Genomic DNA, 13,356 nt, shown 5'->3' on the forward strand with positions numbered 1-13,356 from the left:
GAGACAGACTCGAGCAAGCGACTTAACACCAATAACCAAGAGTAAGCAGTATCCCAACTTCTAGGAGTATAATTGGCTTTTCCTTTTTTAAAAAACAAACTTTTGTATCAGTGGAATCATGGGATCATGTAAGAATATTCTTTGTGTTTTACTTCTTTTACTCCACATTATGCATGTGAGATTCATTGGTGTTATTGCCTTTAGTGGTTGTTCATTCACTCTCACAGCTGTGTAGAATTCCATGGTATGAAGATACCACAATATATCCAGGTGACTGTTGACCTCCCATTAGATTTTTAAATTATGGAGTGTCTCTGATTGACTTATTACAGACTTAAAGAAGCTAAGACATAAACTTTAACTGATGTTAATGAAATATACAATTCCTTTCTTAACAGATTTCAACAGATTTATTCAATGCCTACTGAACATGAAATATAGTGGTAAGTACTACAGGAATTATAAAGACAGGACAACACTTTCAGTAGCTAATATTTTAAGGAAGGAAAATTTAGATAATGTAGGGTTTTACAATTTAAGTTAACTTTTCATAAATACCTTTAGGGGATGAAGCAAGGTTATGCAAAGTCGTTAAGGAGAAAAAGAGGATAAAAGAAATGACTGATGGGTCTGAGCAGGTTAAAACATTTTATTAAAATAATCTTGAAAATATAATTGAAGTTTGGAAATTTCAAATTTGAAGGGCAATTCAGAGAAATAATGTTGCTTCTATTACATAAAACTACCAAATGAAAAAGGCATTCAAAATATAATCAATACCACAAATTAATAATTACTTGTGAATGTATACGATCTGATACATAACTCACTGAGCTTCATCAAGTCAAAAATGACATTCTATAGAAAATACTGGCTTTTTACTCAAATAGTAAAAATATTATAAATATTATTTTTAAATAAAGCACATCATAAAATCAATTAACATATACTTTCTCTTTCAAAAAAGCAGCTGAATAACTCAAAGTTTTTCTGTGATTCCTCCAAAATTTTATATACTGTACAGTAATTCAAAATTTTGTTCATATGTATATAGATGCCTATACAGTATTACTCTAAAATGCCTAATGATTTATTCTACAAATGTTTGTTGAGTATCAACAATCTGAAAGCACTATGCTAGCAACCTAACATACAAAGATGATAAAACTGGGCATTTGCCTTCAAGTAGCTTTAAGGGGAGGCACACTAAAAGAATTTAAACAGATTTTGGTCCCTGCCATGATAAAGTTATGCACATAGGGCTAGTCAGAGCATATCAAAAGGGCATCTAGATAAGACAGGGGACCAAGGAGAGAAACCAAGAGATACTTTGTGCAGAAGATAACTCCTGAACAAAGTCAGAGACTTAAAGGATAAGTGGCATTTTGGACTTTGGGCAATCAGGAAAAGGCAGATATTCAGGAGGGCATGAACGGAAGAAAGAAGGTTGGGCACAGCTCAGGATGGTTAGAACTATGGTGCTTATCTCTATTTGTGCCAACACAGGCCTACTTTTTGACATTTCTCTCCTGTCTTTATTTTTTCAAATACTATTTTTTTTATTTGGTATAATCCATATATAAACTATTTATTTTTTGCCCCTGAGTCTTGTGTTATTCCGGCTTCTGTTAGCATGTCAAAGAAAAGGCCTCTCTTGTGTATCAAATTCTGTGGTGTTTCAAATTCTGTAATTCTTCCAGAGTCTAGAACAAGTACCCTGCAATGTGAAAAGAATCCGGTCAGGTAACCTATAATCAGTGTTTCAGTTCACCTTTCTTGTTCTTGCAACTGTAAAGTTTAAATTACTAGGTAAGTTCTGTCAGTATGAAATAAAAGTACAATTTGACTCAGGAAATACATCAAGCTTTCTAATATTCTCTTAGCATTAACGCATTCCTCTAATTATTTTGGAAAGTATCTTCCATACTATTAGGGGACACTTTGTATCTCTCAGCACAGATAAAATCCATTATTAGTGGCAAGTAATTACTGTGTTTCAGATGTGCAATAGCTATCTCTATAGAAATTGTTTTATTTCTGAAAACAAATAAAGCATACCTGTCTGAATCAATGATAGCGTGCAGTCTGTGAGCAATTGTCAGGATGGTGCAATCAGAAAACTCCTTCCTGATTGTGGTCTGCACCAAGTTATCAGTCTCAAAATCGATGGAAGCTGTTGCCTCATCCAAGATGAGAATTTTTGTTTTTCTCAGCAAAGCACGAGCAAGACAGACGAGCTGTCGTTGTCCAACACTGTTGTAAAAAATAGTAAAATGATCTCAACAATGGATTTTATGTTCACACACTTCCTATTCTAAAATTCTGATGACATTGTTATTCTCTTCCTAATCCACATTCATTCATTCTTTAAGAAGTATTCCCTGAGTGATTACACCAGACTCTGGTTCAATTTCTGCAAATAGAACAATGAATTAAACAGACAAAAGTCTGTGGGTTTACATGGGGAGACAAAAACTAAACAAGATAAAGGAGCAAAAGGCATAAGAAGAATTCGAATATACAGAAAGGCAAGATGTAAAATGTGGGCATGGGGTGGACATTTTTGATGAGCATGCCAAAGAAATCCTCACTGAGACGATGCCTTTAAATTCAAGACCTGAATAAAATGGAAAGTGAATCCTGCAGATTTCCAATGGGAACTTGCTTCTGGCAAAGTGATTGGCAGATGTAAAATTCCTGAGGCAGGCAGGAACTGGCCTGGCACATTCATGGTACTATAAGGAGCCAAGGAGGCCAAGGTGGTAGAAACAGAGAGGGAGATCGGGGAGTAAGCAAAGAAACAGCTGAGTCATGCAGGCTGTGTCTCTTGGGCGCAGAGAGGGTCTAATTGATTTTCCTTAGGTTTCTGATCACATAAAGGGACTGTCCTAAGACATCAAATAGTGATGAAGAAAATGCAGCGCTTAGTTGTTGTTCAGTCTTTCAGCCATGTCTGACTCTTTGCAACCCCATGGACTGGAACATGCCAGGCTTCCCTGTCCTTCCTATCTCCCAGAGTTTGCGAAAACATTTTTAGGAAGAAAGCTATTAGGGTAGGAGTCTTTACTAAAGAAGAGTTAACTAATGACTTTCCACACTGCATTGTTGCTTTCTTTCCCCTTCATTTTCCTTCACCAGCAGTTTTCCAGTGGGTGGTGACCATTTTATTTATTCCTGTCTCTCTTCTCTAGAAGGAATCAGCAAATGATGTACTTTGAACAACAAAATCCATGGTGGCCGAGGAGTGCCTTCCCTCTGGGGCCAACTTGTTTCTGAAAAGCCTGGAGGGAGTAACTCAGGCAAACTCTGTTCTTCGCAGCTTACCTGAGGTTTTCACCACCCTCTGAAATCTCATGCAGCAGCTTCTGGGGAAGGGACTGCACAAACTCTTTTAAGTGACATAGTTCCAGCACCTCCCATAGCTCATGATCAGGATACTTGTCTAGGGGATCCAGGTTCATTTGAAGGGTTCCAGAAAATAAAACAGGATCCTAGAGAATAGAACAATCACTGGTAATCTTACTGTCACATGAGGCATGCACACATTAAATAAGGAAAAAGCAAAATGATGAAAAACTAAATAGTTAACAAATTCATTTTATATTGAAACCAAAGGCAGAAGATCAGCATAAGCTGTATTTGATTAAATCATTATAAACTTCCTGATTCTTCTTCTTTCTCTAGTTAATAATGTTGACAACAGCTTTCCAACCACAATAATAATGGTGATAAGAGTCAGGGATATAATATAATATGGGCTTCCCAGGTGGCTCAGTGGTAAAAATAAAATCCAGCTGCCAATGCAAGGAGACAGGGGTTTGATTCCTGGGTTGGGAAGATCAACTGGAGAAAGAAATGGCAATCCACTCCAGTATTCTTACCTGGAGAATCCCATGGACAGAGAAGCTGTCCATGTAGCTGTGGGTTACAATCCAATGGGTTGTAAAAGAGTCAGACATGAGCTAGCAACTAAATAACAATGTAATATATAATATAGAGAAGAATAGAATAAATGTATCTATAGTATGTATCTAATATTATCAATTAGCCCATCAACCCAGAAATAAGGAAGCAAACACCCTTGTTCCACAGCGAACTAGAGGTTTCAAAAAGCTCTTGTCCAAGGACACACAGAAAGTAAGTGCTTAAGCAGAATTCAAAGACAGCAAGTCCATGCTTTTCCCAATACATTTACACATCTAGTGAAACTGCATTTTACTACACCTGTTTTGATTTATAAGAAAGGAATGATTGCTTCTTTTCTCCACCAATTTTTTTTCCCTGCCAGAATTACAGATTTTACTTAAATTTGTTCCAAAGTAAATTCATGAATGCCAGTATATGTTTAAACAATATGACAAAGAGCTGATAGCATTTTTAGAAGCAAATATAAACATACTTCATAAATTCTCAGCTCAAATCTTTCAAACACAACTGAATGAGTCATATTTGACTGTAGAAGCATATTATTGAGCCGATTTGCATACTTGTTAATGATCAAGTTCCTTTGATGCCACAGATGGAAAAATCAAAGGAGTTGGGAAAAAAGATCTAACTGAATTATGGTTCCTTTCATTTTTTAAAAATATTTCTAAACCTCAAGTCAAAAAGTCAAAATTCTACATTCAAAGTACCAACTAAGCAAAAGCCTCACTAATTGCTTTTTTCTTCTAAAAATAGTAGTGTGTTTCAGTCTGATTTCTTCATTTGAATTTTATTTGTATTTACTATTATGAAGGAAACTTGCAAAGCAACATACTAGTTTTTCAAATAGATAAATGTACTTAGGAAGAATGCATCAGGGTAGAGTATTTAATAGGATTTAATTACATAGTTATTTTTCACAATATATTTAAAATAATTTGGCTCTCAAATTCAAATGTATAGGCTTGAAAGGAATATATTCTTAAAAAAACAAAAAAAAGAAGTTTACCAGAGGGAGTTAAGAAAGGCTAGCAGCAAAACAGTCTTTACCTGTGGAATAATATTAAGTTTGCCACGAAGGTCATGAAGCCCAATAGTAGATATGTCAATTCCATCAATTATAATTTTACCTCCTGATCTTTCTACAATTCGAAATAGGCAGTTTGATAGTGTTGATTTGCCTGCTCCAGTTCGTCCCACAATTCCAATCTGTAATGAATTTATTATAAACAATTTAATCGCACTTTGTGTAAGGGAAAGAGACCTTTGTACTGACCAAAAATACATTATGTGTCTGGTATGTGGAATCTAACTGACAACTAGAGTAAACTTGACTATCATGGAAGACTTAAGGTGACTTCCAAGGATCCATCTTTATTTAGATACCACTTACTCTGGTGGCTCAGAGGTACAGAATCTGCCCGCACTGCGGGAGACCTGGGTTTGATCCCTGGATAGGGAAGATCCCCTGGAGAAGGAAAATGGCAATTCTTTTCAGGATTAGTGCCTGAAGAATTCCATGGACAGAGGAGCCTGGTGGATTACAGTCCATTGAGTTGCTAAGAGTCGGACTCAACTGAGCAACTAACACTTTGACTTTACTCATTAGAAAGGCTTGGGCTAATCTGTGTGTTTCCTCCAGTTTTGAATAGTTTAGCTATCACCCAACAAGAACTGCCCCAGGCAGAGCAGATCATCCCAGAACCATCCCTGAACTAGCCTTTAAATGTGGGAATTAAAGAAAGACTAATAATGGGGTTGTTTCCCTGAGACTCGAATGAGGCTTCTCTACCATTCTTCCTCCAAAACAAACAAACAAAGGAGATGGGAACCCTTTGCTGAGACAGACTAGAAAATCTAAAGGAATGCCTGCAAAACAACTATTGCATCAAAACTACTAAAGGTGGTCATAGATCATGTCTGAGGATTTTGGACTCTTGGACAAAAACAATCAGCTTGTCATAAGCCTCCAGTGATTGCAGTGTTCCTTTGGCCATGAGATCTAAAGCAACCTCTTCTGGGTGTTGGTTAGTGTCTTGGTGTTAATGCAAACACTGAATGGAGAGAACATTCGGTGGTTGGTTTGCCCTAATTAAAGATCTTAAATCTTAAATCTGACATACTACACCCAGAAAAACCAGGAATACACTGAATGAAATAGAACAATTAAAATTCCACAATTATTTCCAAAAAATTGATTTGTCCTTGAGGCCGCCTCAGTGGACCTGGTTTAGAGGGTTAGAAAAGGAGAATTTGGGGTTATCTGAAACAAGTCTCAGGAAAAGGGAAAGTGGAACACTGCTGTTCATTAAAATTTATTTTTTAACCTTTATTTATTTGTAAAATATCAATCTGATCAGGGAAATAATATGTTTTCATAAAACATTTTGAAAAAATGTGGGAAAAATAGAGAAGCAAAAATCATCTAAAATCCCAACACCTGGAGAGAATCACTGTTTATATTTTGTAACCATTCTTTTTGCTATTAGTAATATGTCTATTTGTTTGCTTTTTTAAAACACAAAAATGATACACTATCAACAGATTTGTATATTGTTCTTACTAACTAAATTACATCTCAAGCATTTTCCCACTTCACTAATAGTCTTGGAAAACATGATGTCACTGACTATACAAATAGTCTCACCTGTGTATTACTGGATAGTAACTATTATCTTACTGTCTTATTGTTGCACTTCACTTACTAGAGGAAGTAAATATAAAATATACTAATAATACTGGATGTGTAGCCAGGAAAGGAAGTGAAATTTGTATGATGAAGAGAAATATATGCTATGGATGAATGGATAAAGAAAGTATATATATACATGTATAATTCTGCCATAAAAAATGTGGAAAATCCTGTCATTTGTGGTAACATGGGTGAACCTGTAGGACATTATGCTAAGCAAAAGAAGCCAGACAGAGGAAAATATTTTATGATCTCACTTATATGTGGAATCTCAAAATGTCAAACTCACAGTACCAGACAGTAGATGGTGGTTACTAGGGGTTGAGTGGAAAAAATGGGAAGATATTGGTCAAAGGGTATAAACTTTCAGTTATAAGTCACATAAATTCTAGATATCTAAGACATAGCATGGTAACTATAGTTAATAATACAGAAATTTGCTAAGAGATCTTAAGTGCTTAAAATTATGATAATCATTTCACAATTTATGCATATCATGCTGTACACTCTATGTATACTGTACACTCTAAATATATACAATTTTCATTTGTTAATTATACCTCCATGTAGGTAAAAACAGTAAAATCATGTTTCATAATAGATTAAGTACAATTTAAAATATATATTTTTATTTGTAGAGGAAAAACTTATTCTTTACATGCCAACCATGTCTTTACTACTTTTAAATGAAATTTGAACCAATGACCATCTTATACTAAATACCACAGTATATTTTGGTGTTGAGAATAAATATATTCAGATAAAAGGTAAAGTGAAACTTATGAAATATTTATGGTACCTTCTCTTCCCCACGAGTCTGAAAAGTGATATCTTGTAATGCTAAACCAAGATCATCTCGGTATCGAGCTCGATAATCAACAAACTCCACTATCCCTTTATTGGGCCATTGTGGTGGAGGCCTCTTAGACGTTATCCAGGGTGCCTTAAAAGAAAGAAATATTTTTTAAACTGCAATTACAATAAAAATACCTTCCCTCCAAAAAAAATAACTCTCAGGCATGAAAACAGAAGTGATGAAACAAAAATGAGGAAAGACAACATTTGTAAATATTATGATTTTCCTGAAAATATTTTTAAATAATACCAACGTAAAACTTCTCTAGTTATAAGAAGATTTTATAAATCAATTTTCACACATAAAAAGGCTTCCCATCTTCTATTAAGTTATCAAGAAAAGTCTTCTATACTTTATAAAGGAGATAAAGGTAACCTGGGCTTTAAACTGACAGGGGACAGCTTGTTATTTATTTCCCAAATACCGAGTGTTTACCGCACCAGTCAATGCTTTAGTTGTTGGAGATTTAGCAGTGAGAAAAACGTAATAAATAATGAACACAAACTCTCCCTTCGGGAGGGTACTTGCTGGTGAGGAGAGACAGAAAGAATCATACAGCCTATGCAGAATATTGTTGCTGTCGTTGCTCACTTGCTAAGTGGTATTTGACTCTCTTGTGACCTCATGGACTGTAGGTTTCCAGGCTCCTCTTTGTCCATGGGATTATCCCAGCAAGAATACTGGAGGGGGTTTCTGTTTCCTCCTTCAGGGGAGCTTTCTGATCCAGGGATCAAACCCGTGTTTCCTGCAGTGGCAGTTGGATTCTTTACCACTGGCCCCAGGGAGGTCCATGCAGAATGTTAGTTGATGATAAGGTTTTGAAGGTCAGGAAATAGGCAGTGTTGGTGTGATTTTAAGTAGGGTGGTTAAGAAAGTCTTGACTGGACATGATTGGGAAACAAGCCATTTGGATATCAGAGGAAGGGCTTTCCAGGTAAAAGAAGCTAGGTACATATGCTGAGGACCTGAGACACGGAAGGAAGAACAGGAGGTGGAATACACAGAAGAGTGCATGCCCGGCCAGTGAGGTGAAGTGTTTTCATGAAAGAAAGTGATCAAAAGCATCAAATGACAGACCAGGTAAAGTGAAGACCGAGAGGCTGCCACTGGTGACGCTGACCAGGGCAGGCGCAGAGAAGTGGTGGGAGTTAAAGCCTGTGTGAAGAAGAGGTTCCAAAAGAGGATGAGAAAAGGAGTCAGACAGAGCAAGTACAGGAACTATTTCCAAGAATTCTGCTGTAAAGGAGGAGCAGAGAAATGGGGCTATTAAAAATTAAATATGGTTATTTGGATGTATTTACTTTTTTCCACATCAAGAGTTTTTATAATGCTATCTGTTACCTTCAGTTCAGTTCAGTTCAGTCGCTCAGTCATGTCCGACTCTTTGCGACCCCATGAACTGCAGCACGCCAGGCCTCCCTGTCCATCACCAACTCCCGGAGTTTACTCAAACTCACGTCCATCGAGTCAGTGATGCCATCCAGCCATCTCATCCTCTGTCATCCCCTTCTCCTCCTGCCCCCAATCCCTCCCAGCATCAGGGTCTTTTCCAATGAGTCAACTCTTCGAATGAGGTGGCCAAAGTATTGGAGTTTCAGCTTCAGCATCAGTCCTTCCAATGAACACCCAGGACTGATCTCCTTTAGGATGGACCAGTTGGATCTCCTTGCAGTCCAAGGGACTCTCAAGAGTCTTCTCCAACACCACAGTTCAAAAGCATCAATTCTTCAGTGATCAGCTTTCTTCACAGTCCAACTCTCACATCCATACATGACTACCGGAAAAACCATAGCCTTGACTAGACGGACCTTTGTTGGTAAAGTAATGTCTCTGCTTTTTAATATGCTGTCTAAGTTGGTCATCACTTTCCTTCCAAGGAGTAAGCGTCTTTTAATTTCATGGCTGCAGTCACCATCTGCAGTGATTTTGAAGCCCAAAAAAATAAAGTCTGACACTGCTTCCACTGTTTCCCCATCTATTTCCCATGAGGTGATGGGACCAGATGCCATGATCTTAGTTTTCTGAATGTTGAGCTTTAAGCCAACTTTTTCACTTTCCTCTTTCACTTTTATCAAGAGGCTTTTTAGTTCCTCTTCACTTTCTGCCATAAGGGCGGTGTCATCTGCATATCTGAGGTTATTGATATTTCTCCTGGCAATCTTGATTCCAGCTTGTGCTTCTTCCAGCCCAGTGTTTCTCATGATGTACTCTGCATATAAGTTAAATAATCAGAGTGACAATATACAGCCTTGATGTACTCCTTTTCCTATCTGGAACCAGTCTGTTGTTCCATGTCCAGTTCTAACTGTTGCTTCCTGACCTGCATATAGGTTTCTGTTACCTTACAAGGCATCAAATTATATAAAGGTAATTTTTTAAAATGTGTGTTTGTGTGTGCACACACATTCTATTGTCTTTTTTTTCCAAAATAAAAAATATATATTAATAGGAAGAGGTTTAGAAAATACAGAAAACACTAACTTTTTTTTCCTTTCTTTTGTCCATGCCACGTGGCATGTGGGATCTTGGTTTCCAGACCAAGGATCAAAACCGCATTCCCTGAATTGGAAGTGTGGAATCTTAACCACTGGACTACCAGGGAAGTCCTGAGAATGATAAAATTTTTATAGAGTCATTACATAGCAGTAGTCTGAACAAACTAAATATTGATAATTATGATTATTATTGTGAAGGTAGACTAATCTTTCAAGAAATTTGTATGAAAAATGAAGGTAAGACTCAGGGAAGAATCTGGAGGAAGAATCAACATTTAGGTAGGAGTTGGAGTATGCAGAAAATATGTTAGCATATTTGTAGGTTGAAAGGAGCAAGGGGTTAGGGTGCTGAAGTTAGGACTTGGAGAAGATGGTTAATGGAACAAGGTCTGAGGAAAGACATGAAGAGATGCTACCAAAAATACAACTGGAAATCTGTAGGTTTTTATTTGGAGGAGGAACACACCGTCCTGAGTTATGAGCAAAGGAGGAATTTTTCATGAAGATTTAGACATCTTTATAGGCAGATTGAAGAAGATATAGAAATTCAACATATACCCTTTATCATCTGCCCTGTTAATTCATGGAACTGGGAGACAGAAGTAACTGAGATTAACAAAATATGCAGATAATGCAACCATTATACTCTGTCAATAGTCTCATTCATCTGTCCCTCAAATTATACTTAATTAAAGGGAAAAAGAGCAGACTGATTTATTCTCCTCCTCCTTCCCATCCACAGAGATGCTAATGATGAGGACATGGAACAGAAGGTATAAACAATAAAGGCGTACTTAATTTTTAAATTATACAATCAGACTCTAAATAATTAAGAGATGACTATATTAAGACACTTCTCAATGTAAAATCTTTACAAAGTTGTAATCAGAGGTTGCATATTTTACTCTACATTGGTAGGGGACAAATCACTGTGCCTCTTAAAAACAGGTGATCATGTTTCATTTTTATAACAAATACAGGTTTTGTTGAGAATTGATTTTCAGAATGTCCATTCAAGGTGCACTGCAATATCTTAAATTCTGTATCTGTTCATTGGTTATTCATGAGTGCTTACCTCTTTATCCATATTTTCATATTCACAAACTCTTTCAATGGAAACTGCATTGGCTTCAATTTCACATGCTTTCCTTACCCAAAAATTAAGGGTTTGAGTAATCTGGGAGTGAAAAACCAAGAGCTTAATAAATAAGTATCAGTCTTTTACACAATGTTTATAATACTTTACAAAGCTTTTTCCCCAGAGTTTTAGTATATTTTATCCCTTTGAATTATTTAACAACTTAATTCAAAGTAAGCATTTTTATCTATAGACACACATATGTGTTGCTTTAGGTTTGTTAAATTCATTAATGCCATAAATAATGGTTATTTGGCAGAAGATAGACTGTTCACTATATATTAAAGGTGCCCATACTTGGTGTAAGGAAAGATGAATACCAAGACTGATGGGATAGGCCCTAAGAAATGTACATCCTAAGTGGGGAAAAAATTTGTGCATGATGTTACCTTTGCCACACTTTACTATTTTCCACTAGAAGAAGGATTCTTCTAATTTTCTGACTACAACTGTCTCCTTTTTCCCCCAAATTCTACATTCTTCACACTCACCTTTCCTCAAAATACAAGTTCTCCAAGGTTATAACCTCAAATGTAGTTCTGAAAGTCAAAAAGCCCTCGCATTTCAAATTTTTCTTGAGTTTGTTGTTAAACAATTTGATGGCCAACCTGATTTGAACTAATGTGGGCCTCTTTAAAGTGTTGATTTAATTCACTTATGCTACACATTCACATGTTTCACTGCAGAACAAATGGTTTGATTACAGAGTTCTGCCCAGCCCTCCATATACTATTTATATGCGTGTGTGCATGCCAAGCTTCTTCAGTCATGTCTAACCCTTTGCAACTGTATGGAATGTAGCCTGCCAGGTTCCTTTATCCATGGGATTCTCCAGGCAAGAATACTGGAGTGGATTGTCATGCCCTCCTGCAGGGGATCTTCCCAATCCATGGATCGAACCCATGCCTCTTATGTCTCCTGCATTAGCAAGCAGGTGCTTCACCACTAATGCCACACCTGGGAAGTATATATATATATATATATATATAGTATTTATACTATATTTCCTTTCACCTTGAAGATTTTAGATAAGAGATTAAGAGCACGTACCCAAATCATCTAAACTCACCCTATAAATAATATGTATATATATAAAGCAGTATAAGACATTTTCTATTTTACGAAGGGGACCTGAACACAGCCATACCACTAGCACTTTGCAGTATAATATACGTAGGGCTTATTAGGGAAAAAAAGTACAAGAAGAAAAGAAGCAGAGCATATATTCTTCCCAGAACTTGCATTATCTCTGCTTAGGTTGGATAAACTATCAAGCTGGTGCAAAAGTAATTGCAGTTTTTGCACTGTTGAAATTAGCCATTTGATATTGGAATTCATTCTTAAATGTGGTTACATTATACATCATTTTAATGCACATTTCTTGCTTTGTGTCTTTGCTAATGACTTATTATTTGCTGCTTATTTTACATTTATTTGAGACTATGGAAATGATGTTAGAAAAAGAGCAAATTTGAGCAATGTTATTATTCGAGTTCAAATTGGGTTTTAAAGCAGCGGAGACAACTTGAAACATCAACAACGCATTTGACCCAGGAACTGCTAATAAACATACACTGCAGTGGTGATTCAAGAAGTTTTGCAAAGGAAACAAGAGCCTTGAAGATGAGGGCATAGTGACTGGCCATGGGAAGTTGACAAGGACCAATTGAGAAGATCATCAAAGCTGATCTTCTTACAACAACATGAGCAGTTGCCTAAGAACTCAGCATCAGCCATTTTACAGTCATTCGGCATTTGAAGCAAATTGGAAAGGTAAAAATGTCCAGTAAGTGGGTGGCTCACGAGCTTCCCTGGTAGCTCAGATGGTAAAGAATCTGCCTGCAAAGCAGGAGACCTGGGTTCGATCCCTGGGTTGGGAAGAACCCCTGGAGAAGGGAATAGCAACTCTTCCAGTATTCTTGCCTGGAGAACCCCATGGACAGAGGAGCCTGGCAGGCTATAGCCCATGGGCTCTCAAGAAGTTGGACATGACTGAGTGACTTTCACTTTCATGAGCTGACGAGAAATCAAAAAAATTGCCATTTGGAAGTGTCATCTCCTCTTATTCTAGGCAACAACAACAAACCACTTCTTCGTCAGATTGTGATGTGTGATGAAAAGTGGATTTTATAGACAATCGGTGATGACCAGCTCAGTGGTTGGACCAAGAAGAAATTTCAAAGCACTTCCCAAAGCCAAACTTGCATCAAAAGATGGTCATGGTCACTATTTGGTGGTCTGCTGCCAGTCT

The 13,356-nt window shown here is 36.9% G+C and overlaps 1 protein-coding gene across 1 annotated transcript in view; it reads right to left on the reverse strand.

Annotated features, from left to right (window-relative positions):
- Positions 1-418: 418 nt before the first annotated feature.
- LOC122687357 (multidrug resistance-associated protein 1-like) overlaps positions 419-13,356 on the reverse strand; it is a 91,123-nt gene continuing 78,185 nt past the window's right edge. The window contains exons 23-28 of the mRNA XM_043892794.1: positions 11,043-11,144; positions 7,416-7,559; positions 4,975-5,133; positions 3,325-3,491; positions 2,059-2,253; positions 419-1,717 (exon numbers count right to left, since the gene is read on the reverse strand). Coding sequence (XP_043748729.1) covers positions 1,585-1,717; positions 2,059-2,253; positions 3,325-3,491; positions 4,975-5,133; positions 7,416-7,559; positions 11,043-11,144 — 900 coding nt within the window. The 3' untranslated portion in view covers positions 419-1,584. The remainder of the gene's footprint in view (positions 1,718-2,058; positions 2,254-3,324; positions 3,492-4,974; positions 5,134-7,415; positions 7,560-11,042; positions 11,145-13,356) is intronic.

This window comes from Cervus elaphus, chromosome 31 (assembly GCF_910594005.1).
Source record: "Cervus elaphus chromosome 31, mCerEla1.1, whole genome shotgun sequence".
Classification (NCBI taxonomy): Eukaryota; Metazoa; Chordata; class Mammalia; order Artiodactyla; family Cervidae; genus Cervus; species Cervus elaphus.